The sequence below is a fragment of the Callospermophilus lateralis genome, chromosome 2 (genome assembly GCF_048772815.1).
Source record: "Callospermophilus lateralis isolate mCalLat2 chromosome 2, mCalLat2.hap1, whole genome shotgun sequence".
Classification (NCBI taxonomy): Eukaryota; Metazoa; Chordata; class Mammalia; order Rodentia; family Sciuridae; genus Callospermophilus; species Callospermophilus lateralis.
Window position 1 is genome coordinate 27,362,054 of NC_135306.1, and position 26,117 is coordinate 27,388,170.

A 26,117-nucleotide genomic window follows, 5' to 3' on the forward strand; every position below is an offset into this window, starting at 1 on the left:
GATTGTTGGATTCCAAAGCTCATGTTCTCATTTATTACTTTCTATTTCAAGAATTTGTCACAAACCTTGATGGTAACTAAGATGGAAAGGAGACCCTTCAAAGAAAGAAGATATTCATTAGCAGACTTGGCAGTTGGGGGACTTTAGGAGTGAGATATGTTGGGACTGACATGAATTTCACACCTGGGTGATGGGGAAGGTGTGCTGGACAAGAATGAGAAAGCAGGAGAGAGAAGTGGTGTCTCAGACACCCGCACAGTACCAGTCAGGGGCTTGGCATTGCTAGATGTTGGGGACTCAGTAGTGAACACAGTAACTTCTCTGTCCTCAGGGGTTTGCATGGGGTGGGAGACAGAAATAATCAGGTCAGTGTGCAGGTGACAGCAGGGATACGTGCAAGAAGATAAATCAGGGCCAGGGGCATAGAGAGCAATGAGGTGCCATCTGAAAGGGAGTTATGAGGATGGGTGGGGGGACTATCTGCAGGAAGAAGAGCAGATGCTGAGACCTTGACTCCAGGGCATGCTTAAGCCCTTAAGGACCTGTTTAAAGACCAGGAAGGAGATCAGAGGGGTTAGAAAAACATGAGCTAGTGGGAGGGTGACCAGAGATGAGATGATGAAGGAGTTGGGATTTTCACCACTCGAGATGGAAAGCCCGTGGAGGGTTTGGAGCAGAGGGGGCTGTGGTGTGACCTCGGGTTTATAGACTTGTTTGCACTCTGACTGCCGGTCTGAGAAGAGACTGGGGCTGGGGCAAGGAAGAATGAACACCTTGCAATGGATTGAGAAAGGAGGAAGTTGGTGGCCTGTTCATTCCCTTGGGATGGTTATCAAACACTGTCAGATACTGTTGCCATCTGTGGGCTGGAGGACGAGTGGCCACCCTCCCTGTGAGTCAGCAGGTAGAGGAGAATGAGCAGGAGTCTGCCCCTAAGGCAATGCTGGGAAAAACCAGCAGTTTGGAATAACTCAATAGTTATTCCATCTTTGTCTCCAAAGATGTGCTGGCTTTTTGTGGGAAGCATTTTTGTTCTTGAGGTTGGGAGGTGGCAGTGAGGCAGCCTGTGGAAAGCTCAGTCAATGGCTTTGATTCCTTGTCGTTTTAAAAATCCCTAGGGATGGTCCGTCGACTGACGGAGGGAAAGGTAGCCTCTCCCTGACTGCGGGTCCCATACAGGTTATGAAAAGATAAAGCAAGGATTAGCTCTTCCCCTAATTGTGTTCTTGGGGGACATGCTAGATGCTCCCTCTGTGGAGAGAAATCTTTGTGACATCTGACCCACCCTGGAGAGCCTGGTTCCCATCTGGAGGCAGAAGGCAACCATTAGGAGCTACCATGTCCTAGACTGTATTACTCACAGGAACCAGCAGCCTCAGAAAGATAGAAAAACTGGGCAAATGGAGTTCTTCAGGGTGGGTGGGATCCTGCAGCCTCTACCCCTGCTCTCCACAGCCCAGTCTTCCCAGGTGGGGAGAACATACAGTGACCTTTCAATGAGATAGGAGTTTATTAATGATTTATTGTGAAATATGTGGAAATACGAAGTACTCCATACAGCAGTTGGGCCAAGAATCCCACGAGGTGCTGGAGTATATTTGCATGTGAGACCAGGCACTGGCTGTGTCTTATTGACTAAGTCACAGTCACAGCCCCTGACTGCCTAGCGCTTTTGACTCATCCTGTTTGGGACTTTTCTGTGCAATTATTCCTCACCATGCTGTTTTATCTTTGTTGTCTTGATGAGAAGTTGGGTCCTCAGAGACATGCAATGACTTTACTAAGGCAGTAAACCAGTGAGGGTTGTAGCTAGGATTCAGACTCAGATCCCCCGCCTTAAACTTTTTCCATTGCCTATCACGTAACTGAGACCAGCATAGGGAACTTCATGCCCTCCCAGAAAAGGGCTCCTCAATTTCCTCACTGAGTCAGCACCCAACGATGGGACTTAGCCAATGATGGGACTCATCCACCGTCAGGAATGGCTGTTTAAAGAAAGCATTTTCTCCTATAAGCCATCCCAGGGGCTCCATTAATTTCTTTGTTTCTCCAACTTTAATGGGCATTTTAATGGATAATTGCTTGGGTATCTGGTAAAAATTCAAGTGTGAATTCTGCTGGGGTGCAGAGGGGTCTTATACTCTGCATTTCAAATAGTCCATTGCAGATGCTGCTGATTCTAGGACCACAGACAAGGTAGGAAAGTTCTAGCAAGCCCATCACAAGGCTTTGAGATGATGTCAGACAAAATATGTTCTGGGACATGGATTTTAAGAGGGCAAGAGAATAAAGTGTTTCTTTCTCTTCTCTGTCCCCATCCCTGGCTGTGCCCTTGGCTTGCCTTCCCCTTCCCTCTCCTCTTCCTGCCTGTCCCTGACATCAGCTGTTCAGCATGAGGAGCTGGAGCGACATGCGACAGGAGGTGATGTTTCTGACCAACGTGAACAGCTCCAGCTCCTCCACCCAGATATACCAGGCTGTGTCCCGCATCGTCTGTGGCCATCCAGAGGGCGGGGGGCTGAAGATCAAGTCTCTGAACTGGTACGAGGACAACAACTACAAAGCCCTCTTTGGAGGCAATGGCACTGAGGAAGATGCTGACACTTTCTATGACAACTCTACAAGTGAGTGTCTGTGCCACCCAAAGCCTGTCCCCACTCCTCACATTTACCTTGGTCTCCGTAGCAGCCTTTGACATTGACGTGTCTGGTTTCTCCTAATGAGCTCAGGAAGGAATCTTTTCTTAAGCAGCTAATTCCCCTTAGTTTTTTGAATGGGACCTGGCACATCTTAGGTGCACAGTGGTGTTCATCAAAACCACTCAAAACCAGTCTCCCTAGCTTTCTGGAGGATGTTGGAAGGTGGCTCCCAGAGTAATCATGATGAGATACTGGCAGAAAGAAAATTCAGTTATGATCTCACTTACTTGTGGAATCTTTGAAAATCAAGCTCATGAAAGAGTAGAATGGAGACTGCCAGAGCCTGGGTGTGGAGGAATGGCAAATGTTGACCAAAGGGTACAAAGTTTCACTTTTATGCAAGATGAATTTATGCAAGATGAATAAATTCTGGAGAGCTAATATCTACTAGGGTGACTATAGTTAATAACACTGTGGTGTATACTTAAAATTTACTTTGAGAATTGATCTTAAATATTCTCACCACACACACACACACTCAAGATAACTAAGTGAGGTGTAGATAACAAGCTGAATTGTGGTAATTGCTTCACAGTGTATACATATATTCATACATCAGGTTGTATGCCTTAAATATATACCATTTTTGTTAATCAATTATACTTTGTTAAAGCTGGAAAGAATTTTTTTTAAAAAGGATGAGATGATGGTCTTTTTATTATTATTATTACAAATATTACTGTTGAGTTATGCTTTATAATAAAAAACCTAAAAATCAATCACAGTAATAACCATAACAATAACTATAACAGAATCTAACATGTAGGCAGAATTTCTTATGCATCATGCCTTCTTTGTAAATATCTCTCATTTTACCCTCACAATAACCCTGCAGGGAAGGTTCTATATCCCTACATTTCACAGGCTCAGAGAGGTTGTGACTTGGTTAAAACCACCTCATAGCTAATTCAAAAGAGCTGGGATCCAAGCCCAAACTCTTCTGGCTCTGGGCCTTTTCCCGTAAACCACACTGCTTTTAAAATACCTGTTGGCATGTGTGTACCATCACACTTGGGCGTTTGATCTGCTGTTTGTTTTGCGTCTGCAGCCACAGGCAGTGTTAAAAGAACCTTGTAACTCCATATCTGCTTGCCACACTCGGGCAGTTTTATGGGGATGTGAGTCTTGCACCAGGGGCAGCAGGGATCCAGTGTTAGTTTTCAACAATGGCATCCTTTTCTCTGAAAACATGAAGCAACTGAGCCTTTCTCCATTTCCAGCCACTGGTGTGTCTTTCAGACAGTGAGTGAGACAGCTTTTTGTGCATTACTGTAACACTAGAATCTTCTATTCTTCTCTGGAGTAAAACACCAGACAGTTGCAAGTTGCTTTACAAGCCCTGAAGAATGGCATTAAAACTGCTTTATGAAACACTACGGCCTCTTCTCTCCCAGCCTGCAAATCAACTCAGGAGAGGATTCATTTGTGCAATAGTTGTAATTGGGAGAGTATCCTCTCCATAAAAAATTCTGGGGCTGAGTATGCAGCTCAGCAGTAGAGCATTTGCTTGGCATGTGCGACATCATGAGATGGATCCCCAGTATACCAATTCTATTATCTTTGAAGCATATAGAAGTTACTTGGTATCACAAAACCAAAATGAAAACTAAAACAAATTGAAAAACCCAGAATGAACTTTTAAAAAAATATCAGAGATAAACCTCATTGGTCTGTTATAACTTTGGATTTTTCAGTTTGGGGTTTTTATAAATGTCAGCATACTTGTGATGAGGTCTGTTAATTAAAGGGATAATTTTGGCTTTTCTTTGAAAACTAAAGTCTGAATTCAGGCCTCTGGTTGCTCATTGGGAATCTTGTTTATTTTCAGTGAAAATAGAATTCAGGGGCTGGCATGAGAGTATGATTCTAGAGTTATGAGGTCTTGTGCATGGTAAAAACATTTTTCTAGATCCCGCACAGTTGTATGTTACAAGAAGCTCTGATTATTTACAAAACATCATTTTAGAGGCTTTACTGAAAATGTCTCAGATAATCCTTCCCACATCTCTACCAAGTAGCTGTTATGAAGTCTATTTTTTTACAGAGTATCAAACTGAGACTCAGACAAGTAACATTATATTTATGTGACTGTTACATGGTGGTGCTGGGATTTGAATCCATGACTGTCTTTCTCATTCCCAAACCTTTGTAAATTCCTACCAGTATATGACCAGGTATACGAATGAGTGTCTTCTAACATCTTTGTAGCTCCTTATTGCAATGATTTGATGAAGAATTTGGAGTCTAGTCCTCTTTCCCGCATCATTTGGAAAGCTCTCAAGCCTCTGCTTGTTGGGAAGATTCTGTATACACCTGACACTCCGGCCACGAGGCAGGTTATGGCAGAGGTAAGCTGCCCAGACCCAAGACTCCCTCCCCAGAGTTCTGTTAGAATTAGGGGCAAAAATAATAAAGGTGATGGGGGCTGGGGATGTGGCTCAAGCAGTAGCACGCTCGCCTGGCATGCGTGTGGCCCAGGTTCGATCCTCAGCACCACATGCAAACAAAGATGTTGTGTCCGCGGAAAAATAAAATATTAAAAGTAATAATAATAATAATAATAGTAAAGGTGGGTTCAGATGGAGTGTGCATATGCTATTGGCCTCTGGGACTTTTAAATAGTGGAAACCTCAAGTTCGATCCAGCCCCGAGCTGTGTGGGGACCAGCTCCCCGAGCCTAGGTATTTGAATGATAGCTTCAGGCAGGCACTCCTTGGGGATGAGAGAGGACTGGGCAGGGGCTGCTGTGATGGGGTGTCTTTTTAGTGAGCACTCTCTCACCATCTCTGCTTCTCTTCTTCTGCGGCCCCTGGCTCCCTACCTGACTCCAGGTGAACAAGACCTTCCAGGAGTTGGCTGTGTTCCATGACCTGGAAGGCATGTGGGAAGAGCTCAGCCCCAAGATCTGGACCTTCATGGAGAACAGCCAAGAAATGGACCTTGTTCGGGTGAGTGTCCCTCTGATTGCTTTGTGCCTGGCTTAATCCTGGAGAGGTGAGTTTTCGGTCATTTTGCCAGAAGCCACTGAGATGAGATGTAGTGAGCATAGCTCCATCCACAGGGCTGTCCCCCCATCCAGAAGCAGAGGCCACAGTGTAGCGATAACTCTGTACACTTCAGCATCAATGCCTCTGGTGGTCAAATACCTGTTTCCTACAAAATGTAGAAAGGACTGATGTTGGGAAGTAGTTTGGTGATTGCGGGACCCTATTTTCATTTCTGGCTTCATTCACTGGAGGTAGATCTTGGAAGAAGGTGTGGGAGCAAAAGCATCATCTGACATGCAGACTTGCCGGAGATGCTGGTCCCTGAGGTGCTGCATGAGTGCAGAACTGCCACTGCTGCGTGGAACAGGAATTGCACTTAATACTTCCCAGCCCCTTGAAGGAGATAAGTGCTCTGGAGACAATTAGATTGAAAAGCAGAGCAGCCCAAGAAGAACAGAATGTCTGCTTTGCTTGAGCCTGAGAGTCATTTAATCATATCATCCCTGCCTTGGGCTGAGTCAGAATCTGTGGATTATTTCCTGTTCCATGGGGAGGGAGTATGCTTCTTATTTTCTCTGCTGCCTTTAAGAGGCCAAGGAGACTTCCCAGTTTGCTTGTCTTGCACCTCATTGACCCAAGGGGCATGAGGTTTTGGAAGCTGTACCCATCTGGAGGGAACTCCTCTGAAGTTTAGAACTCTCCCCTTGGGGGCAGGTTACTGAGGAAGAAGTATCTTGTGATGGAGAAGCCCAAACCCCCTGTGTTGCATTAATCCTGTCACACACATGTACAAGTCCTATATTAGGGCCTTTGAAAACACAGGACTCGAGTGAGAAAAACATGAACAATGATTGATAGGGGCTGATACTGAATAACAGGAATATCTCATGTCCCTTAAGTATAGTTCTCTGTTGGGCTTCAGTCCATCTCCTAAAGGGGAGTCACATGATCTATCCACCAACAGTGCTGTAGAGCTAAGCGTGGTCTCAGACTTCTTCCCTGGTCTTCTTCTTGGAATTTATATTTCTACTAGTTGGACTTGTTCTCTCTGGTCTCAGAATGATAAAGAGCCCAGTTGAAGGGATTCCATGAGCTTTAATTTGGTGGGTAAGTAGATGTTTCCCTGCTCTTAAATTGGTAGTTTGCCTTGGAATCTCCAACTGCTTGTAAGCTCCCAGTTCTTAAGGCAAAAGGCCCTTGTATACACGATGGTGGTCATGTTGGCATCTGGGGTAAGGTCTGCCCTGCCCAGTGTAGCTTCTTAAGGCAGTATGGCCAGAGAGGGCAGCATGACCAGAGGGATGTGCCCAGTGAGATTACCATGTAGCAGCAGATCTGGGGACTTGAGAGGATCAGGAGCTCTAAGGGCAGCTTCAGAAATATGACCAGGAGAATCCTAGATGTGTGATAGGAAGCAGGGGAGTGGAGGCTGGAGAGAAAGGCATAGCATGCCTTGGAGGGCCTTATGGTTAATGTTCTGGATCTTTAAGTTTGCGGGGGGCAGTTATGAAAGGATTTTAAGCAAGTGGAGATATAGATGAATTATTCTGCTATGACATGGATTGAATAGGTAAGATGGGAGGACAGGTAAACACGAGGGCAGTGTCTGTGCAAGTAAGTGGCCAAGGTATAGGTAGGGAGGGAGGCCTGGTGACTGCTTGGTTGGGGCACCAGGATGATTCTTGATTTCTGGCAGGCTGGTGGGGATGTCCAGCAGGCTGCTGGCTGCTGGGATCACAGTGCAGGAGGGCAGTTGGACTGTGGACACTGACTTGGAAGTTGTCAGTCTGTGGGTTGGAATCACAGGAACCTTGTCCAGTGGCTTTCTTCTCTGGACTTAAGGAGTGTTTCTTTAACTTCATAAGCATGGGATTCTCAGTCCTCAGCACCTCCTGCAGCCTGGCCTCTGGTACATGAGTCAATGCCTGAGGCTTCTGCTTCTGCTGGGGTAGCTCTTCTCTTTCTGCGGTCTCTGGCTCTGTCTGCTCCTATTACATCACCCTGTAGATCGGGAGGTACTTCTCTTTGTTGAGTGCCAGCAACCTTTGATGCTGATTTGCTCTTTACTGAGCTGTCCTTGGCACCTCATCTCCAGGCCCTGGTATGTCTCTGCCTACACTCCAAGGGCACTCTTAAGTCTCCTGGTCCTCTCAAGCTCCCAGAACTATTACATGGTCAGTGATGTCACTGGGCACATCACTCTGCTCTTGCCATCCTCCTTGGCCATATTGCTTTAAGAAGCCACATCTAATAGGGCATGCCTCACCCCAAAATGTCATATCCCTTTACTCTACTCTTATTTGTCTCATGAATCCAAATAAAGTAGTTTCAGAATTGCTAACCTATGCCTCTTGCACTTCTGGGAGGTACAGTTTTGTATCTGTTTGAAAAAAATTAGTACTAATCTTTACTGATGACAGCATAAATTGTTATTCCTTATTGAAAACAATTTTGAATGAAGGTTTCAAAAACCATGCCATCCATGTACCTCCATTTCATATACCCTCAGGGATGTATCCTACAGAAATCATTTTAAAGACGTCACCATAGGAAAGAAAATGTTATTGCTGTAATAATTGATGTTGCAAGAAATCAGAAATAGACTAAATGTTCAGAAGTTCAGGAATAGTTAATGAAATTACAGTATATATACTCTGTAAAATCATTATGATGTGACAGACACCAGAGCCTGGAAATGAAGGGCCACAGAGGAAAAGCTTATAATGTTAGTGAAAATAAGATTGACTTTCAAAGGTAGTTTTCAGACCCTCCGAGAGCCAGTCCAGTACAAGCCAGGGCTTCCTCTTCCCTCTTGAAACTGTGTTGAAAGCTGCAAATCTTTGCCAAGCTTACAACTGCTTTATTTTCCTGGCCGTATACCTCTGCAGACCTCTGCAGTCCTCTGCTCCAGCCCTGCTGGATGTGGCTCTGCTGTCTGAGCACCAGATTGACTTACCCCTCTCCTTCACACTGACCCCCACAAGCAACCAACTGGTGAGGGAGGAATAAGGAATGGAAAATGGGTCTCCTTCGCATCATGAACCATATATGCTGAGATTGGAAAAGACTGCATTTGTTTTAATCAGCATCATCCCCCCACCCATCCACTAAACTAAGCAGTAAAAGTGGGCTTAGTGTAGATTTAGGGGTTTTATTTGGGTAATCAGACTGGTCCTCAAAAGAAGAAGGTATTCAATAAAATGGGTGCACTAGAGTCAGAGGACTTTGCTACTTATTAACTGTGTCTTTATATGAGAGACGACTTCCCTGAACCCGCGCTTTCCCCTGTGTGAAATGGGGAGTATTAAAAAGTTACCTCCTTCATGGAGCTATGTGAGATAGAAAGTATATAAATCTCTCAATATTGTCTTGCTATCTCCATTGTTACAGTTAGTATTGGAGGCCTGAGCTGTTAGGTACAGTGGGAAGCATGTGGACTGTGAATTCAGACTGATCTGACTTTGAGTCAGCCCCATGCCTATTAGCATGATGACCCAGCTGTGGTTAAGATCATTACTTTTAAACTTTAGTCTTCTCTCCTGTAAAATGGGGACACCATAACGTACCTCAAACATTTCTTTGAAGCCAGGGTTTGGTACATCGTGTAAGTGTTCATCCAGATGTAGTTGTAGATCATCACTCATACGTTCCCTCTGGAATGGCAGACACTGTTGGATAGCAGAAGCAATGACCGCTTCTGGGAAAAGCAGTTGGACGGCTTAGATTGGACAGCCCAAGACATCGTGGCATTTCTGGCCAAGTACCCAGAGGATGTTCAGTCTGCCAATGGCTCTGTGTACACCTGGAGAGAAGCTTTCAACGAGACCAACCGGGCAATCCAGACCATATCTCGCTTCATGGAGGTGAGAATCTGTTGTATCATTTAGAAAAAGCTTAAGGCTCTTTTCTTTGATGTGTTGTAATAAAGTCAGAGGCAGGAGGAAAGCTTTGAGTTTGTGTCCAGACCTATTTCCAGCAGTATCCCTCAAGCCTAACAGTTTGGGGTACAAAAGGCATTCTATAAATGTTGGTTAAGTCCAGTTTTATTCTGTGTGGATTCAAGTGTTTCCATCCATTTTCTTCTAGGTTTCCTGGCATGCGTAATGGCAGTAAAAATGTTTCCTTTAAAAAAATCATTATTTTTGAAAGATAGTTGAGCTTTAATTAGGGACATATTAAATATTAAAAATATAATCCTGAAAATTATGGCATTTTGTAGGGATGAATAAAGAGTTTTTGGGATCTGTTTAGTTGGTTATTACTATGACTCAACAGAGGAAATAAGATATAATGATTGCTTCAACTTCTGTTCCCCTACAAAAATCAATATAAGTAACTTTTCTCTAGATTCTTCCAGCATTTCTCTTAAATTTCAGTTAAAAACGAAAAGACCCATTCTTGGTTAAAACTGGAAAAGTACTTTAGAGAGATTAAATCGTGAGGATTTAAGTCACGCAATCAGTTCTTGCCTCTTGGGGTGGGGTCTGCCTGGGCCACTGCTTGCTTCCTGGCCACCAGTGTTCTCATGAAGCCTGTTTTTCCATCAGTGTGTCAACCTGAACAAGCTGGAACCCATACCCACAGAGGTCCGGCTCATCAACAAGTCCATGGAGCTGCTGGATGAGAGGAAGTTCTGGGCTGGTATCGTGTTCACAGGAATCGCTCCAGGCAGTGCCGAGCTGCCCCATCATGTCAAGTACAAAATCCGAATGGACATTGACAATGTGGAGAGAACAAACAAAATCAAGGATGGGTAAGTTGAATCCCATAACACCAGCCCAGTCTCAGGGAAGTCAAGACAGCTGTTATGTCTAGAGCTTCTTTATTTGAATTAATAACTTAGTAGAAATTTCAAGGGAAAAAAAATCACTGGTTACAGTATGATTTTGATAAAACTGGTACATTCATTGCTGGGGGCTATGATTTCAGAGGTAATAAAATATTAGTAACTTTTGATTCAGCATTTCCACTCAAGAGAACTAATCTCAAGAAATTAAGATAACAGAAGAAAAGAAAAAAAAGCCTTTAGGTTCTTCATGCTAACATTATTAATTTTTCTGAAAAGGAGCAAACAACCAATAAGAAGGAAATGGTTAAGTAAATTTTGGCTTATCCACTCAATGCAGTGTTAGGTACTAAATGGAAGATGGATAAAATCCAAAGTAGTCTGTTTATTTTGCTTGTGCCTATTTAAAAATATGTGTACATATTGACTGAAACCAGAAATTAAGTTATGGAAATAAAAAGAGAGTGGCTTGACAAAGGTGGTGGGATTGTGGGAATGGGATTTTCTTATTGGAGGTTTTCTGAGGACTATTCAATCACCTGTGGTTTGGTTTTAGGTACTGGGATCCAGGTCCTCGGGCTGACCCCTTTGAGGATATGCGGTACGTCTGGGGAGGCTTCGCCTACTTGCAAGATGTGGTGGAGCAGGCGATCATCAGGGTACTGACGGGCACTGAGAAGAAAACTGGTGTCTATGTGCAGCAGATGCCTTACCCCTGTTACGTCGATGACATGTAAGTTACCAGCAAACTACCGGCTTTATTTGAATATCCAGTTAATACTGTTCCAGGTGGGTGGGTGGGTGGGGGAGAGAGAGAGAGAGAGAGAGAGAGAGAGAGAGAGAGAGAAAATAACTAGCCAGATGTAAGTGATCAGTAGTTCCATTCACATGGCAGACAGACACAATTGTACACACACTTAGTAATCCTCCTTCCTTTCTCATCTGTGGTTACCAGCACTTCTGTTTTTTACACTCTTTTTTTTACACTTTTGTTGGTCAAAATTTACCCAATTTGCAAAATTTGTCATGACAAATACATGCAAATACATATACGCACATCCTCCCAAATTCAGAATGGCAGATCTGTAAAAGCAGATTTCCTGTAAATTTGTCTGTTTCCTCTGAATGATTGTTGCACCACATTTTGAAACAATGCATGTGAGACTGAACAAAACCTATTTATCTTAGACTTTTTAGATATTCTTTTAGCACTTAGTCACTAAGCAGCCCAAGTTCTCATTATGGGAACTGTGCCCTGGGAGCTAATGATTTCTCATAAAGAATGGGCAGAGGTAGATGTAGTTATTGCAGGCATCTCAAATATGTCAAGTCTCCAAATTCTGGATAGTTTCTTATTCTGTGGGGTGTGTGTGTGTGTGTGTGTGTGTGTGTGTGTGTGTATGTGTGTGAAGGAGCAGTATTCCTCTCCTGCATTTGCTCTCTCTTGCGTTGAACTACCCATTTCCTTATATAATGAACTCTAGCTTTTCCAGGCCACTAGAAATTCTTTTTTTTTTTTTAACCTGAAATGATTTGGTAGAATTTTTCAAAGGAAGACTTTTCCAAAGAGCTCTACACCAAGGCTTACTTTAGGAAGGGTGTCTTAGGATGAGGTACTGGAGTTCAGAGGTACTAAGGGCCTTTATCAATGATCATGTAGTAAGTTCATAAGCAGTACAGAGGGGATTTGAGCCTCAGCTTTTGGGATCCAAAATCTGTGCCCCCTTACTTTGTAGCACTGTATTTCCTGTGCTAGTTTGGAATCTGAAATGTTTCTGACAAGAGCCACTAGAAATGCTTCTCTGCAGTGTGTTGAGAATTAAGCTAAGCAAGTCAGTCGTGAGATGACCTTGGAGATACTGAACCTCTGTCAGAGATTGAGTTGGGATTTTATTTTTTAGCTCTAGCTTAACACCATCTCACAGCTACCAAGTTACTAAAGCAAGCCTCCAAAGAAATTTGGGTTGGCAATACTTCATTAGCCTAGCTTTTATCTCTATATCAAACTTATATTTATTGGAGTCTAGGGGCCTGCCCCAAGTGGTCCAAATGTGGTGCTTCTCTAGCATACAGGCACAGAGGCCTTGGCCCGTGGCTCACACCTGTCTCTTATTCTTCCCTGCTCCTCCTTGCTACCTTTAGCTTCCTGCGGGTAATGAGCCGCTCAATGCCCCTCTTCATGACGCTGGCTTGGATCTACTCTGTGGCTGTGATCATCAAGGGCATCGTATATGAGAAGGAGGCGAGGCTGAAGGAGACCATGCGGATCATGGGCCTTGACAACGGCATCCTGTGGTTTAGCTGGTTCATCAGTAGCCTCATCCCTCTGCTCGTGAGTGCCAGCCTGCTAGTGGTCATCTTGAAGGTGAGGCTGCTTCACTGCTCTTCCTGGCCAGGGAACTCCCAAACAGCCCAGTATGAGCTAAAGGAGGGGGGAAATAAAAGCCAAAACTCTAGGAGGGAAGGAGGAGCCTTACCTGCCATATCCTGTAATCCTCTCATCTTAGTGTTAGAGAAAGGGAGGTCCAGAGAGGGTCAGTGACTTGTCCAGGGTCCACCTAGAGGATTAGTAGCTAAGGTGAGCCAGAACCCAGGGCTGAGGCCTTTCAGGACAGGCAAACATCTAACTGCACCCACTGTCTGTTTTACAGTGTAACTGTTCCTTTCCTTAGATGTAATAGGTGGTGATTTGAGCTACTGAAAATGCTTCTCTGCAGTGTGATAAGAATTAAACTAAGCAAGTCAGTAGTGAGATGACCTTGGAGATACTGAACTTCTGTCAGAGATTGAGTTGGGATTTTATTTTTTAGCTTTGAAATAGCCCACCTTTAGCTTAACACTTAAACTCTTATTGAATTTCTAAAACCAATAATCAGAAGGACAACTGTTGGTGCAGTTAAGGTTGTCTGGAAGCAGAGGCTGAGACAGAGTATGGCACATGGGAATTCATTAGGGATCAACAGCTGTGGAAGAGATGAAGCCTGAAGAATTGGCAGAGGGAGGAGTGGAGCTGTGATGCGGGGCCAGTGTCATGGGGCGCTCTGGGGGGGCATCCAGATGCAGGCATCCTGCACTGAGCCGAAGTGTCCGGTTCTTTAGCTTACCCATGATGTCACTCATTGGATGCCACCCTGGGCAGGCTGTGCCCCAGGGCCAGGTGACTTTCTATAGCTGTGACAAACCCAGAGATGCTGACACCTGGAGGCGCCCTTGTGACAGCCAGATAGTCAGCCCTCCCTTCAAGCTGACTCTGGGCAGTGCCGTTCTGTGTTTGTCCCATACACTAATGTACTGCCCAGTTTTCTTTCTCCATACTTATTTATATAAGGATATATCATGTAAAATTAAATGTTTGTAAAGAGTGGGGAGTGCAACAGGACAGGAACTAACGTTCACTTTAACACTGACTACTGTCTGTTATGCATAAGTAGCTACTGACACCAGACATTGTTTAAAACACATTCCATGTGCTGCCTTATTACTTTCTCATTAAATGACCCATTTAGCATGCAAGGAAAGGAGGCTAAGGAAGGTCAAAGCTTCTCCAAGGCCCACAGCAGGACTATAGAATCAAGATTTGACTGTTTTCTCTCTAATTCAAGAATACAGATCCCGCAGATCATGCAAGTGAGTTCTTGGGCTTGTGGAGGCAGCACATTTAACGAGTCTTTTCCTTTCCAGTTAGGAAACCTGCTGCCCTACAGCGACCCCAGCGTGGTGTTTGTCTTCCTGTCTGTGTTTGCTGTGGTGACCATCCTGCAGTGCTTCCTGATTAGCACACTCTTCTCCCGAGCCAACCTGGCAGCAGCCTGTGGGGGCATCATTTACTTCACGCTGTACCTGCCCTATGTCCTGTGCGTGGCATGGCAGGACTATGTGGGCTTCACAGTCAAGATCTTCGCGGTGAGTAACTTTGGCCTTTCTGCAGCGGTTGTAGTCACAGCCACAGCAGGTGTTTGACCTCCCCTGATGTTGCCCATGAATCCAAGCAACAAGCTGTGAATACAAGATGAGAGAGTTGCTTTATAGAAGGACTTGAATATTAGTTCTAGATCCTAAGTCCTTTGAAGGCAGGGACTATGGGTTATTAAATTGTTTATGTTTAGTCCTCTCCGTGAATGCTGGTTGGATTGAATGGAATGGAATGTTTCCTGGAGCAGACTGTACCTTAAACCTGTTGGGGGTACATTGGGGAATGGCTTTTGGCAATAGACGCCATCTCAACCCTCAACCTCCCAGTTTTGTTGGCCATGTTTAAACTGGCTGCAAAGTCATAGCCACAAATAGACATGAAGGTTCTTGAGGTCAAAGATGGCTCATTCTTGACTCTTGCCTTCCTCGTGTTTAGTGTGGTGTTTGGCTTGAATAATATTTTATGAACTGAGGGAGACTTAGGAGCCAGTGCACCACAAATCCCTGAGTCAGATATTTCCTTTCCTTGAACAGAGTAGGAGTAGCCTTTGAGGGCATGAGAGCCCCTGTGAGAGCAACTTGCCAGCTGCCCCCTGGATCACTTATAAGGGAAACTGACTGTCATTCATAAGGAGCTTCAGGTGCCTCAGTTTGGGCCCCATAGACATCTGCAGCCCCAAACAGGCTGTTATACAAGATCCTGAATGTTCCCTGGCGGAGCAGGGAGCCCATAAAGACCTTGATGAATGTCACTATGGGTAGGAGGTGGGAGTAGGGGACTGGATAGGTGAGTCTTGGAGCATTCTTAGAAGCATAAAATCCAAAAATTTCACATGCTATCTTGCATGAATTTATAAAATGTGTGTGCATAATGAGTAGTTATAAATGGAATGATTTAATATGCTGTAAGGGAGCCCACTCCCCTAAAGGGACTCTGTAGGTGAATACTTCTGTATCCTATAATTGATCTATTTTGCAAATTCAAATTTCTCCACGTGTGGAATTTATATTATAAGTTTTGGGAAAATGAGAGAGACAAAGAATGAGATTAACTAGATAAGTGACTCTTGCCTCTTTCTCTCAGAGCCTGCTATCTCCTGTGGCTTTTGGGTTTGGCTGTGAGTACTTTGCCCTTTTTGAGGAGCAGGGCATTGGTGTGCAGTGGGACAACCTCTTTGAGAGCCCTGTGGAGGAAGATGGCTTCAATCTCACCACTTCAGTCTCCATGATGCTGTTCGACACCTTCCTCTATGGGGTGATGACCTGGTACATTGAGGCTGTCTTTCCAGGTACACTGAGCCTCCTCCCTGCTTTGGCATCTGTCAGGGAAAGAATTCTGACTGCAGAACTTCCTTTCTTTGTGCTGGAATTTCTTCATGGCATGGGGCTCCATGGAAAGTGGTTTGGACTTTAGACCTACGGCAAACAAATAGTTCCGGTAGAGGCAACCAGTGCTGAAAAATACTACTACTATGGCAATCATTTCTTGAGTACTGTGTGTTCAGCACTGTTCAGTGTTTGATATACTGTGGTCATTTAATTCCCAAAAGGCTACATAGAAGTTTTACTGTTATAACTGTTATTCCTCAAATGAGACAACTATGACTCAGAAAAGTTAAGTAACCTGCCTGAGGTCACTCAGCTCCTAAGTTCTGGTGCTCAGAAGTGAACCCAGTTGGGTTATACTGGATCAGCAAGCCAGGAGATTCCTCCCTGTGCTGACTCAATTCCATGTCCCCAGAGGGTAATTTTATCCTGATTACAGATTGTGACTAATACAATCTGTTGGCTCTAAGCCTTTACATGTGATTGAAATCAAATTAATATTCAGTAAAAGCTCATTTTGATACTTTCATTAACAAATCTTCTTGACCAAGTCCAAGAGGAACCAGCCTTGGGATATATTTTCATACAAGATGAAACTGTGGGACAGTGAAGGTTTGCTCCATGTAGTTCACCTTCTCATTCTCCTCTGAGGAGATAGACATGAGATGTTTATCACCCCTTCTTGAACTTCCTTCACTGAATATGCAATTCTGCATCATTGCAGATCTGGATTTGAATTCTGAGTCCTTCACTCACTGGCTGAGTGACCTTGTGTAGGCTGCTTACCCATCAAAATGAGGATGGTGCCTGCCTCAGGGGATTGTTGGGAGGCCTCAGAGAAAAGCAGAATGTATACTGTTTTTAGTAGGTTTCAGCCAAGGTTACCTCCCTTTTCCCCCACTTCCATTCCAGTCTATTCCTTCTCCAAAGGGTGTGTCAAGGAGGAAGTGGGCTGGCTGGGACACCTGAGGAATACAGGAATGGTGCTCAGCTTGGATCACACCTGTGCTTTGCTTTCAGGCCAGTATGGAATTCCCAGGCCCTGGTATTTTCCTTGCACTAAGTCCTATTGGTTTGGTGAGGAAAGTGATGAGAAGAGCCATCCTGGTTCTAGCCAGAAGGGAATATCAGAAAGTAAGTACTGCTGTCCTGCCCTCCTCTGACCAAGTGCTAACAGGGGCAAGTGATGGATGGATCCTTCACTTTATCCTGAAGTCACTTTAAATAAGCCAGTCCTAAAAAAACCAAAGGTCCAATGATTTCTCTGATAGGTGGAAGCTAACCACAACAAGGGGAAGAACACACATGCAATAGATTAGACCATGGGGAAGGGAAGGAAAAGAGGGGGATAAGCAAAGGAAAGACAGTGGAATCAATCTAACATAGTTTTCCCACATTGGGTTATGAAAACAACACTGTGAATCCCACCACCATGTACATCCATAAGAATGGGACTCTAACTAGAATAAGATGTATCCGTATTTTATGCTTCTATAATTATGTCAGAATGGATTCTGATGTCATATATTAACTAACAAGTCACATTAAAAATAAAACAAAATATTCAAACAATGAATAAATACACGAATGCAAATAAAAAAACGAAATTACTTTAAGGACAAAGAAATCTCACACAATATCTCCCTTCCAAATTGTCCCACACCATTCACGTCCAAAGCTATGGACTTGATGGGGAGTCTTGTATGGGTCCCTGGGGAACATTTCCTGTTTTCTTGGCTCCTTGGAAAGTGTCTTTTGATCACTGAACCTTCACTTATTGCTCTCTTACTACCATGCTGTCCTAACAAGCTAACAGAGAGGGGTAAAGGAAGCCTCACTGCCTGCCTTGTCCTGGCAACCCATGTAAGAGCCCGTGTAGGTGGGCACCAAGTGGCTACCCTAAAGCTCAGCCAGTTTCTTTCTTTTTTTCTTTCTATTTTGTTATTTGATCTTTTTAGATATACATGTCAGTAGCTTGTGTTTTGACATAATATGCATACACGGAGTGTAGCTTATTCTAATTAGGATCCTTTCTTGTGGTTGTACGTGATGTGTAGTTTCACTGGTGGTCTTTCTTAATGTTCTCACTGGTCACTACTCGGAGGCCTGATCCTCGCTTGCTCCCAGCAGCAGGTAGGGATGCCCACAGCTCAGCAGAGGTTCTGCCTTCTGGGTTCTCTGTTTAGGTTTGCACTCAGTGTGGATCCTTCCCAAGTAGTTAGTAGGTCCCTCTTCTGCTGATCTCTTGTATGTCCGTCCCCTGATGGCCAGTGGTGAATGTATGAAGCTCCTTCATGTGGCACACGTGCCACTGTTCTGCTGCTTCTCCTGCTATTCCCACTCTCCTTCCCTGCCTCTTCTCTGCACCCAGCTCCTGTCAGCCACTTTTGGAACCTGACACATTGTTCTCTGTCTCGGTACCTTTGTCTGTACTGTTTCCTCTGGGGGGAACCTTTTCTCCTGCTTTCCTGCTATTTAAACGCCTCACTCTTCAATGTCTGGTCAGTATTCCCTCCCTGGAGCAGCCCCCCTAGATTCTCCTTCCTCTGAGCTTCTGTTGCATGTAAAACACACACACACACACACACACATACACACACACACCCTCAACATTTTCATATTAAAATAACTGTAGATTCACTGTGTGAAAGGGTTCAAACCACGAAAATTGACACTAGTACAAGTCACACACCTTCATATTCCTCTAGTTTTGACATGCACTCAATCATGTGTGGTTTTAGATCTGTATAGTTTTATCATGTGTACATTCATTAGCTCAGTCAAGTAGCAGAAGTATCCCATTACCACAAAGCTCTCTCCTATTATCACTTAACAGTCCCAGCCACCTCCCTTCTTTATGGCTCCCTGACACCTGTTAACCTAACCACTCATCTGTTTCCAATTTCTCCAATTTTTAAAATTTCAAGAATATTATGTAAATGGAACCATACAATGTAAATCTCTCTCTCTCTGCCCGCCCCCTCTATATAAAATCTCCCAGCAGAGTCTCCTAGAGATCCACTCAAATTGTGGTGTGTATCAACAGTTCATTCCTTTTCCTTGCTCAGTGGTATTCCATGGTATACATGTCATAGTTCCATGGCATTTTCAGATGTGTTTTTAAAACAGCAGTTAGTATTCTGTATTTTAATTGCTAGTCAAGTCTTTCTTCCTTAATAGGCTGCAAATTTTGCTTTATCATTTAATTCTGACAACAGTGCCAAGAGGGGCCCTAAATAAATAGAGCCTAAATAAATATGCATAGCTTCCTGCTTGCTTATAAAACCCGAGTGGCTATGGAAAAAAGCCATTCTAAGAATCCAAGTGCAGTCCTCTGTGTCTTTACATTCTACTTTCAGTATACTCTATGGGTTCATTCCTTTCTCCTCTCTTTTCTCACAGTCTGCATGGAAGAGGAACCCACCCACCTGAAGCTGGGTGTGTCCATTCAGAACCTGGTGAAGATTTACCGAGATGGCATGAAGGTCGCTGTTGATGGCCTGGCACTGAATTTTTATGAGGGCCAGATCACCTCCTTTCTGGGCCACAATGGAGCAGGGAAGACAACCACCATGTAAGAAGGGGAAGTGACCATAGAGTCTGCCACTAGAAGGTTCTGTGGTCTACTTAGAAATTCATAGCTGAGGAAATTGGGGTTGGTTGCTGTGGCAAGGATAGAGCACATGAGGAAGTGATAAGTGTAAAACATCATATAATCACGAGTGTGCTTTCCAAGGGTTAGTCTTTGCTAGATGTTTTTTCTTCAGCCTAAAGCAGGGTGGGTGTTTTGATGACCTTTCCCAGGTAGGGCTCAGAATTCTGCAGTGTTCTTGGAATCTGAGGCCATGACAGCTTTGAGAAAGGGTCTCCTTCTGAGCTGGTTTGGTCAGAACTGTAAAGCAAAAATCTGGAAAGAAAGATTAGACACTGGAGGGAGATGGCAATTTCCAGGAACTCTGTCTCTAAGCAGATGTGGGAAGTGGGCTGTTGGCTCCCATTGCCTTCCCTGGCACCCATGAGGACTTTCTGCCTGACAGCTTCCGGAATGGGTAAGGGCCACAAAACACTAGTTAGCCTCAGTGGCTTTCAGTATGGCCTCTCAACCATTCCAAAGGGTAGATCTTCGAGGGTAATGTTCTTTTCTTGTTTTTTTTTTTTTTAAACATAAAATCAATATATTGTGGATATAGCTGCTGAACATTTTTTAAAAGACACTTGAAAATCTTACCATCTAACACAAACATTATTACTATTATTATTATTATTATTATTATTATTATTATTATTATTACTGGTACCAGGGATTGAGCCCAGGGGAACTGAGCCACATTCCTAGCCCTTTTTATTTTTTGTTTTGAGACAGGGTCTTACTAAGTTGCTGAGGCTGGCGTTAAACTTTCAATCCTCCTGCTTCAGCCTCTTGAGCTGCTGGGATTATAGGCATGCACCACCAAACCCAATTTAAAACAGACATTGTTTTTTATCTTTGAATAATTTGTTTTGATCTGTTTTTCATGGACATAATTAATGGTAGGCATACAAAATACATATCTTAAGGTTCACTTTCCATTGTATGTTAGAGGCTTCATTTTTCAAATGTTCATATTTTGCTTTGTTGGGGATCTATTAGGGTCCATCGTAAAGGAATAGAAGCAGGGGGTTGCTACCCTGTGCTCACCGTGGTGGGCTCTGCAGTGGTGGGGTGGGCTAGCCCTGATGCCTGCATTTGTTAATTTTTTCCTCAGGTCAATCCTGACTGGGTTGTTCCCTCCCACCTCCGGCACGGCCTACATCTTGGGAAAGGATATTCGCTCTGAGATGAGCACCATCCGGCAGAACCTGGGGGTCTGTCCCCAGCACAATGTGCTATTTGACATGTGAGTACCACAGCATGTTGAGAAAAGAGGCCCCTTTTTGGATTTAGAAGTCATGGGTGAAATAGGAGTTAGGCATTTTGCCTTCTTTGGAGATAGCAGTTCTTATCTCTTTAGACACATTGAGATCTGTTCTTCTATTTTAGGAAAAGTCAGGGGTGACGATTAGGCAGGAGATGTCACTTCAGTCCAGATGGCTGACGGGGGCTTGGGAAGCAGTGGACTTCATCATGTGCTTCTGGAGGGTCTTTCATCCCATCCTCTCCCCTGCTGCACCTGTCTCTAAAGTTCTGGTTTATTGACCATCCCTGTCTCCACCACCAATCCCCTGGCAGGGCCTAAGGACACTTGGTAGCATGGTCCTGTGTTCATTGCTCATGACATTTGCTCCCACTCAGCTTGTCCCATCTGCAGGTGAGACCCCAGAAAGCCCTCGTAGTTGATCAGAGAAAACCTGAGACAGAAAACCCATTTTTTCTATCTAAAGTGAGCAGTTTGAGCTTCTGGCTCCCTAGGAACCTGCTTTTGCTCAGAGTCTGAGTTCTTTGAGATTCAGGGGATGCTTCTCCAGGTTAATGTTGACCCAGCATGGTTAATGGAACTATGGGTAAGACTTTTGAGGACGTGAAAAATAAATTGCAATTGCTAATGCCTTGTGGCCAGCCCTGTGAAGAGTAGGTTGGAAATGATCTGTTACCTCTAAGTTTTGACTTCCTGAGAAGCTCATGTTGTTGTTGTCTGTTGTCCTACCTTGAAACTTTCCTTTTGATTATTTTTTAGAAATTGATAATTAAGAGGATAGTACTGGGGATTGATATGGGAAAAATGATATATGCATTTATGAATATGTCAAAACAAAATCTGCTATTATGCATAACTATGATGCACTAAAAATAAAAATAAAAGAAATTGATAAGTCGAAAAAGAAATGAAGGGATGAGGTGGGAGAGAAGAAAAACATGCACATTCTTTTCTGTTCTGGGTCAGGAGACACTATATTCTGGTGTGTCCTGTAGGGACACACACCCAGAGCTGACCTGCCCCTCTGTCCCCAGGCTTACTGTGGAAGAGCACATTTGGTTCTATGCCTGCCTGAAGGGGCTTTCCGAGAAGCATGTGAAAGCAGAGATGGAACAGATGGCCCTGGATGTTGGTCTGCCGCCCAGCAAGCTGAAAAGCAAAACAAGTCAGTTGTCAGGTGAGGCCCTGAGCACCTTCTCTGTCTTTCCCCTTCCTCCTCCACCTATACATACACAGAGGAAAAGCTGCCCAGGGTCCCAGGCAGGGTGGAAGGTAACAGACCCTTTTTCTGGGCTATGTCCCCACATGGGTACCTGTCTTCATCTCTCACCCTCTCCTCCTTCATTCACCATCTGGGGCTGGTTCTGGAGCCTATCTCTTGCTCTGTCTTATAGGTGGGATGCAGAGAAAGCTGTCTGTGGCCTTGGCCTTTGTTGGGGGGTCCAAGGTTGTCATTCTGGATGAGCCCACAGCTGGTGTGGATCCCTACTCCCGCAGGGGAATATGGGAGCTGCTGCTGAAATACCGACAAGGTAACCAATGTGTACTCTGAGTCACGGATTTGGGGAGAGAAGTGTTCTTGAGAAGTATGGCTGTATCTCATGGCTGCTCTTGCGGGAGTAACAGAATTGCTTCTCAAGGAAAAAAAATGGAACTTTTCTTAAAGCTCATTGTCTTCCTTTAGTATGGATATGGAAGACCTAGTTGTAAGATACTTAAAGCTTATGCTTCATTACCTAGGGGCCTGCAAGAACAGAAATGGTATAGACTTACACGGGTGTATTGTGATTATGCTACGCTAAGATAGATTCCTGAGAGCAGAGGCTCTGTTCATTGTTTTGTCCCTAACTTGTTGCACTAATTTTGTTTGTTGAAAGAGTGGATGAATAAATGAATGGAATGGGAAAGGACAAGAACGTGTTTGGCAGTGTGCTTAGAGCTTGTGCAGCCTTGATGCTTTGGAAAAAAATCACTTAGCTTGGCCCCATTTCCTTATCTGTAATAAGAGTGGTGCTTACCTCATGAAGGGTAAAATTAATTAAAGAATATACATAAACCACCTAATATGCTTTCTGACACACCTTGCAAGTTCCAAATAAATGCGTTGCCAGCCTCGGGGTCATGGCCAGAGGGTTGAAGTCAGCTTTTAGTCTTTTTTGCCTACACCCCTGCCAATGTCTCTATAGTCCTTGCTGCTACAATCGATGAGAAAAGGCAGGACTCACGTGTCCCACATACTTGTATTTGTGTCTCGCAGGCCGCACCATTATTCTCTCCACACACCACATGGATGAAGCAGACATCCTGGGGGACAGGATTGCCATCATTTCCCATGGGAAGTTGTGCTGTGTGGGCTCCTCCCTGTTCTTGAAGAACCAGCTGGGAACAGGCTACTACCTGACACTGGTCAAGAAAGATGTGGAATCCTCCCTGAGTTCCTGTCGAAATAGCAGCAGCACTGTATCATACCTGAAAAAGGTGAGCTGCAGTCTCAGTGCTGGGCTGGGCCGTTGGGACTTATTGGCTGCAGATGGCTTGTCCACCTCTGCCCCATTCACCCAAGTTGTGGCCACTGTCTCCCTGCTCTGTACCCTTTCATATCATACTGCCTATGTGGAAAGTTCTAGAGCCCTCTGTTCTTGTAGTGCTAGTTTTGTTGAGTCCCATTTTTCCTTTTTCCTATTCAATGAGCAATGGAGAATGTCCTTTTAGAACTTTATTATGTCCCAGAAAATAGACTAGCTAAGAGGTAAGAGTTGGCTACAAAATGTCCTGCTATTCCTGCTTATTATCTTTAAATCTCATTGATCTTCACTTTTAAACTATAAAACACAAATATTTATGAAGCACTTATTTCAGACCACACAGACTTGGTGTAAAAGAAAATAATAATAGTTATTATTATTTTTTTCCTATCTGTCATCTCAGAGTACAGAGCAACCCTAGGAAGACAGTACATGATTACTATCCCAGATGAGGGAAGTGAGACCTATAGGGATTTGTTAGCTTATTTAAGGTCATCTAAAAAATAAATAGCAGGTGGGACTAGAACCCCCAAACCAGACATGTTCTCTCCTCTATCATAGTACATGCCTGAGATTTATTCATGGATTGAAACCAGAGGCACCTAATACATCTTAATCCTAACCTTGAACTCTGTCCACTTACTTACCTTTTAACTAAAGCCTCCTTACTTAAGTGTGGTGTGAGGACCAGCAGCATCAGGATTATCTGGGAACTTGTTAGAAATGCAGTAACTTGGGGCAAATTCAGACCTATTGAGTCATAATCTGCATTTTAATGGGGTCCTGGAATGGTTGAACATATGTTAAAGCTTAGGTTGCATTGAATTAGACAAGTAGCCAGATAAATCCCATGCCTGCAATGATTGGCAAATCCTAGTTGCATCGTTCCTGCCAAGCCACAGTTCTGTTGGTAGCTCATAACTCACCCCAGGATGAGAGGCTGTCCACATGGCACACACATCACACGGTGGCCTCTAAAGCCCTGGCTTCCAGCTTCATGCACACCAGGAAAAGCTTTTGCTGCAGTTCTTACACAATAGAGCTTCTGGAAACCCTCGCTGGCAAAGGTGGTGGTGGCTGTACCTTGCTTGGTCCCTGACCCATTCTCACCTCCTTCTTTGCCATCAGGAGGACAGTGTTTCTCAGAGCAGTTCTGATGCTGGCCTGGGCAGCGACCATGAAAGTGACACGCTGACCATCGGTAAGGACTCTGGGGTTTCTCATTCAGGTGGTGCCTGAGCTTCCCCCAGCTGGGCAGAGTGGAGGCAGAGGAGGAGAGGTGCAGAGGCTGGTGGCGCTGACTCAAGGTTTGCTGCTGGGCTGGGCTGGGCTGGGTGGCTGTGGGAGCTGATGCAGCTTGGTGGTGGTGGCCTAATGCTTGCTGGGGAGCCTGGGGCTTGGTCTGGGAGCTGGCAGGGCAGTGTCCCAGAGAACTAAGATGACTGGGGTTTGGGGAATCCCTTAGGGGAGTGGATCTGGCTGGACACCGGATGAGCCATTGAGTGTCAAGCCAGCAGGGAGGGATTTGAGCTTAGTATATAAGGAAGGTGAGAGCCCAGGAGATAAGAAACAGCCTTTTAGGCTTTTCTTGGCAGTGCGTATGGGAACCCAGTGTCGTCAGTAGCATGTGGAACAGAAATCATGACCTGGCCATCTCTGCTCAGTTCTAACAGCTGGCTTTTTCCAGGAAGACTTCTGCTTCTATGAACTGTTTGGTTAGCCTCTATTGAGGTAAATAGAGGGAAGCTCCCTTTGAAAGAAAGCTTAGGAAAGGCTGAAAAATCTCTATGATTTTCTTACTCAAGTTTTCTACTAAAGAATCCCAGTGTGTAAGCTGTAGACACCGATCTTCAACCTCAGCAAGTCATCCATCCATCCATAACCCATGGAGTACCCACAGTGTGCCTAGTTGTGGTGATATAAAGTGAATGAGATACAATTCTTGTCCCCTGGAATTCTTGGAGTTGAGCATGTGGAATGGCTAAAATATCTTGGACAGGGTGGTGTATAAGCAGCAGGCTTCTGAGGAGTAGGCAAAGGGGATGACTGGCCTTTGCTGTGGAGCCTCTGTAATGACTGAACCATCCTTGCACTGTGGTCCTTGCAGATGTCTCAGCCATCTCCAACCTCATCAGGAAGCATGTGTCTGAAGCCCGGCTGGTGGAAGACATTGGGCATGAGTTGACCTACGTACTGCCATATGAAGCTGCTAAGGAGGGGGCATTTGTGGAACTCTTCCATGAGATCGATGACCGGCTCTCAGACCTGGGCATATCCAGTTATGGCATCTCAGAGACTACCTTGGAAGAAGTAAGTTGGGTGGCTGAATGTCAAATATAGCAGCCTCAACCACCTCAAGGTCAGACAGGAAGGAAACAGGATCACCATGGGGTTGGTCATTGAGATTTTAGGTCATTGATATCTGGGTAATGTTGCCTACAATGAACCAATTAAGATTATAGTGGGAAATAGCAGGCAGGAAAGAAGCACTAGGATTGCCCCTGGTGTGGTTGTGTTAACTGGACTTATGCATCATAAGAAATGACCAACATTTATAGTCTACTAGGGCCAGGTGCCAAGCTGTATGTTTTTGGTGTTTCTTTTTGATTTGCTTTTTAAAATCTTTGTAATCTTGTGTAATCCTCATAACAAGACAAGAAAATTAACTAACCAGGGATGTTGAGTTGGGATTCAGAATGGGAAGTTTGGGCTTCAAAACCCTGGTTGTTTTTATGAAGTAGTAATTCCTCCCTTTAGAGACACATCACAGACTGAGGACTGGAAGGGCTATAAAAGTTGTCTGGCCTGGTGATTCCATGCTAGATTGCGTAGTAGCCATGTGAGGATATTACTGACAATAAAAATTCCAAGTCTCAATTCTAGAGTCTTTGAATTAGGATTTCTGGAAGTAAGGCCTTAAATCTGTACTTCCACTGCATATATCATACACAGTGGTCTATAGATAAGAGTTTGGAAATCAGTGGCCT

General features: G+C 44.3%; 1 protein-coding gene across 2 annotated transcripts in view; it reads left to right on the forward strand.

Annotated features, from left to right (window-relative positions):
- The window catches only part of Abca1 (ATP binding cassette subfamily A member 1), a 131,080-nt gene that overhangs the window by 70,488 nt on the left and 34,475 nt on the right, over nucleotides 1–26,117 (forward strand). For both annotated transcript variants that reach the window (XM_076845735.2, XM_076845734.2), the window contains exons 9-25: nucleotides 2,384–2,624; nucleotides 4,908–5,047; nucleotides 5,531–5,647; nucleotides 9,352–9,549; nucleotides 10,234–10,439; nucleotides 11,029–11,205; nucleotides 12,615–12,837; nucleotides 14,154–14,375; nucleotides 15,469–15,673; nucleotides 16,731–16,844; nucleotides 19,113–19,284; nucleotides 20,456–20,587; nucleotides 21,640–21,782; nucleotides 22,000–22,137; nucleotides 22,863–23,083; nucleotides 24,259–24,331; nucleotides 25,238–25,440. In XM_076845735.2, coding sequence (XP_076701850.1) covers nucleotides 2,384–2,624; nucleotides 4,908–5,047; nucleotides 5,531–5,647; nucleotides 9,352–9,549; nucleotides 10,234–10,439; nucleotides 11,029–11,205; nucleotides 12,615–12,837; nucleotides 14,154–14,375; nucleotides 15,469–15,673; nucleotides 16,731–16,844; nucleotides 19,113–19,284; nucleotides 20,456–20,587; nucleotides 21,640–21,782; nucleotides 22,000–22,137; nucleotides 22,863–23,083; nucleotides 24,259–24,331; nucleotides 25,238–25,440 — 2,925 coding nt within the window. The remainder of the gene's footprint in view (nucleotides 1–2,383; nucleotides 2,625–4,907; nucleotides 5,048–5,530; nucleotides 5,648–9,351; nucleotides 9,550–10,233; nucleotides 10,440–11,028; nucleotides 11,206–12,614; nucleotides 12,838–14,153; nucleotides 14,376–15,468; nucleotides 15,674–16,730; nucleotides 16,845–19,112; nucleotides 19,285–20,455; nucleotides 20,588–21,639; nucleotides 21,783–21,999; nucleotides 22,138–22,862; nucleotides 23,084–24,258; nucleotides 24,332–25,237; nucleotides 25,441–26,117) is intronic.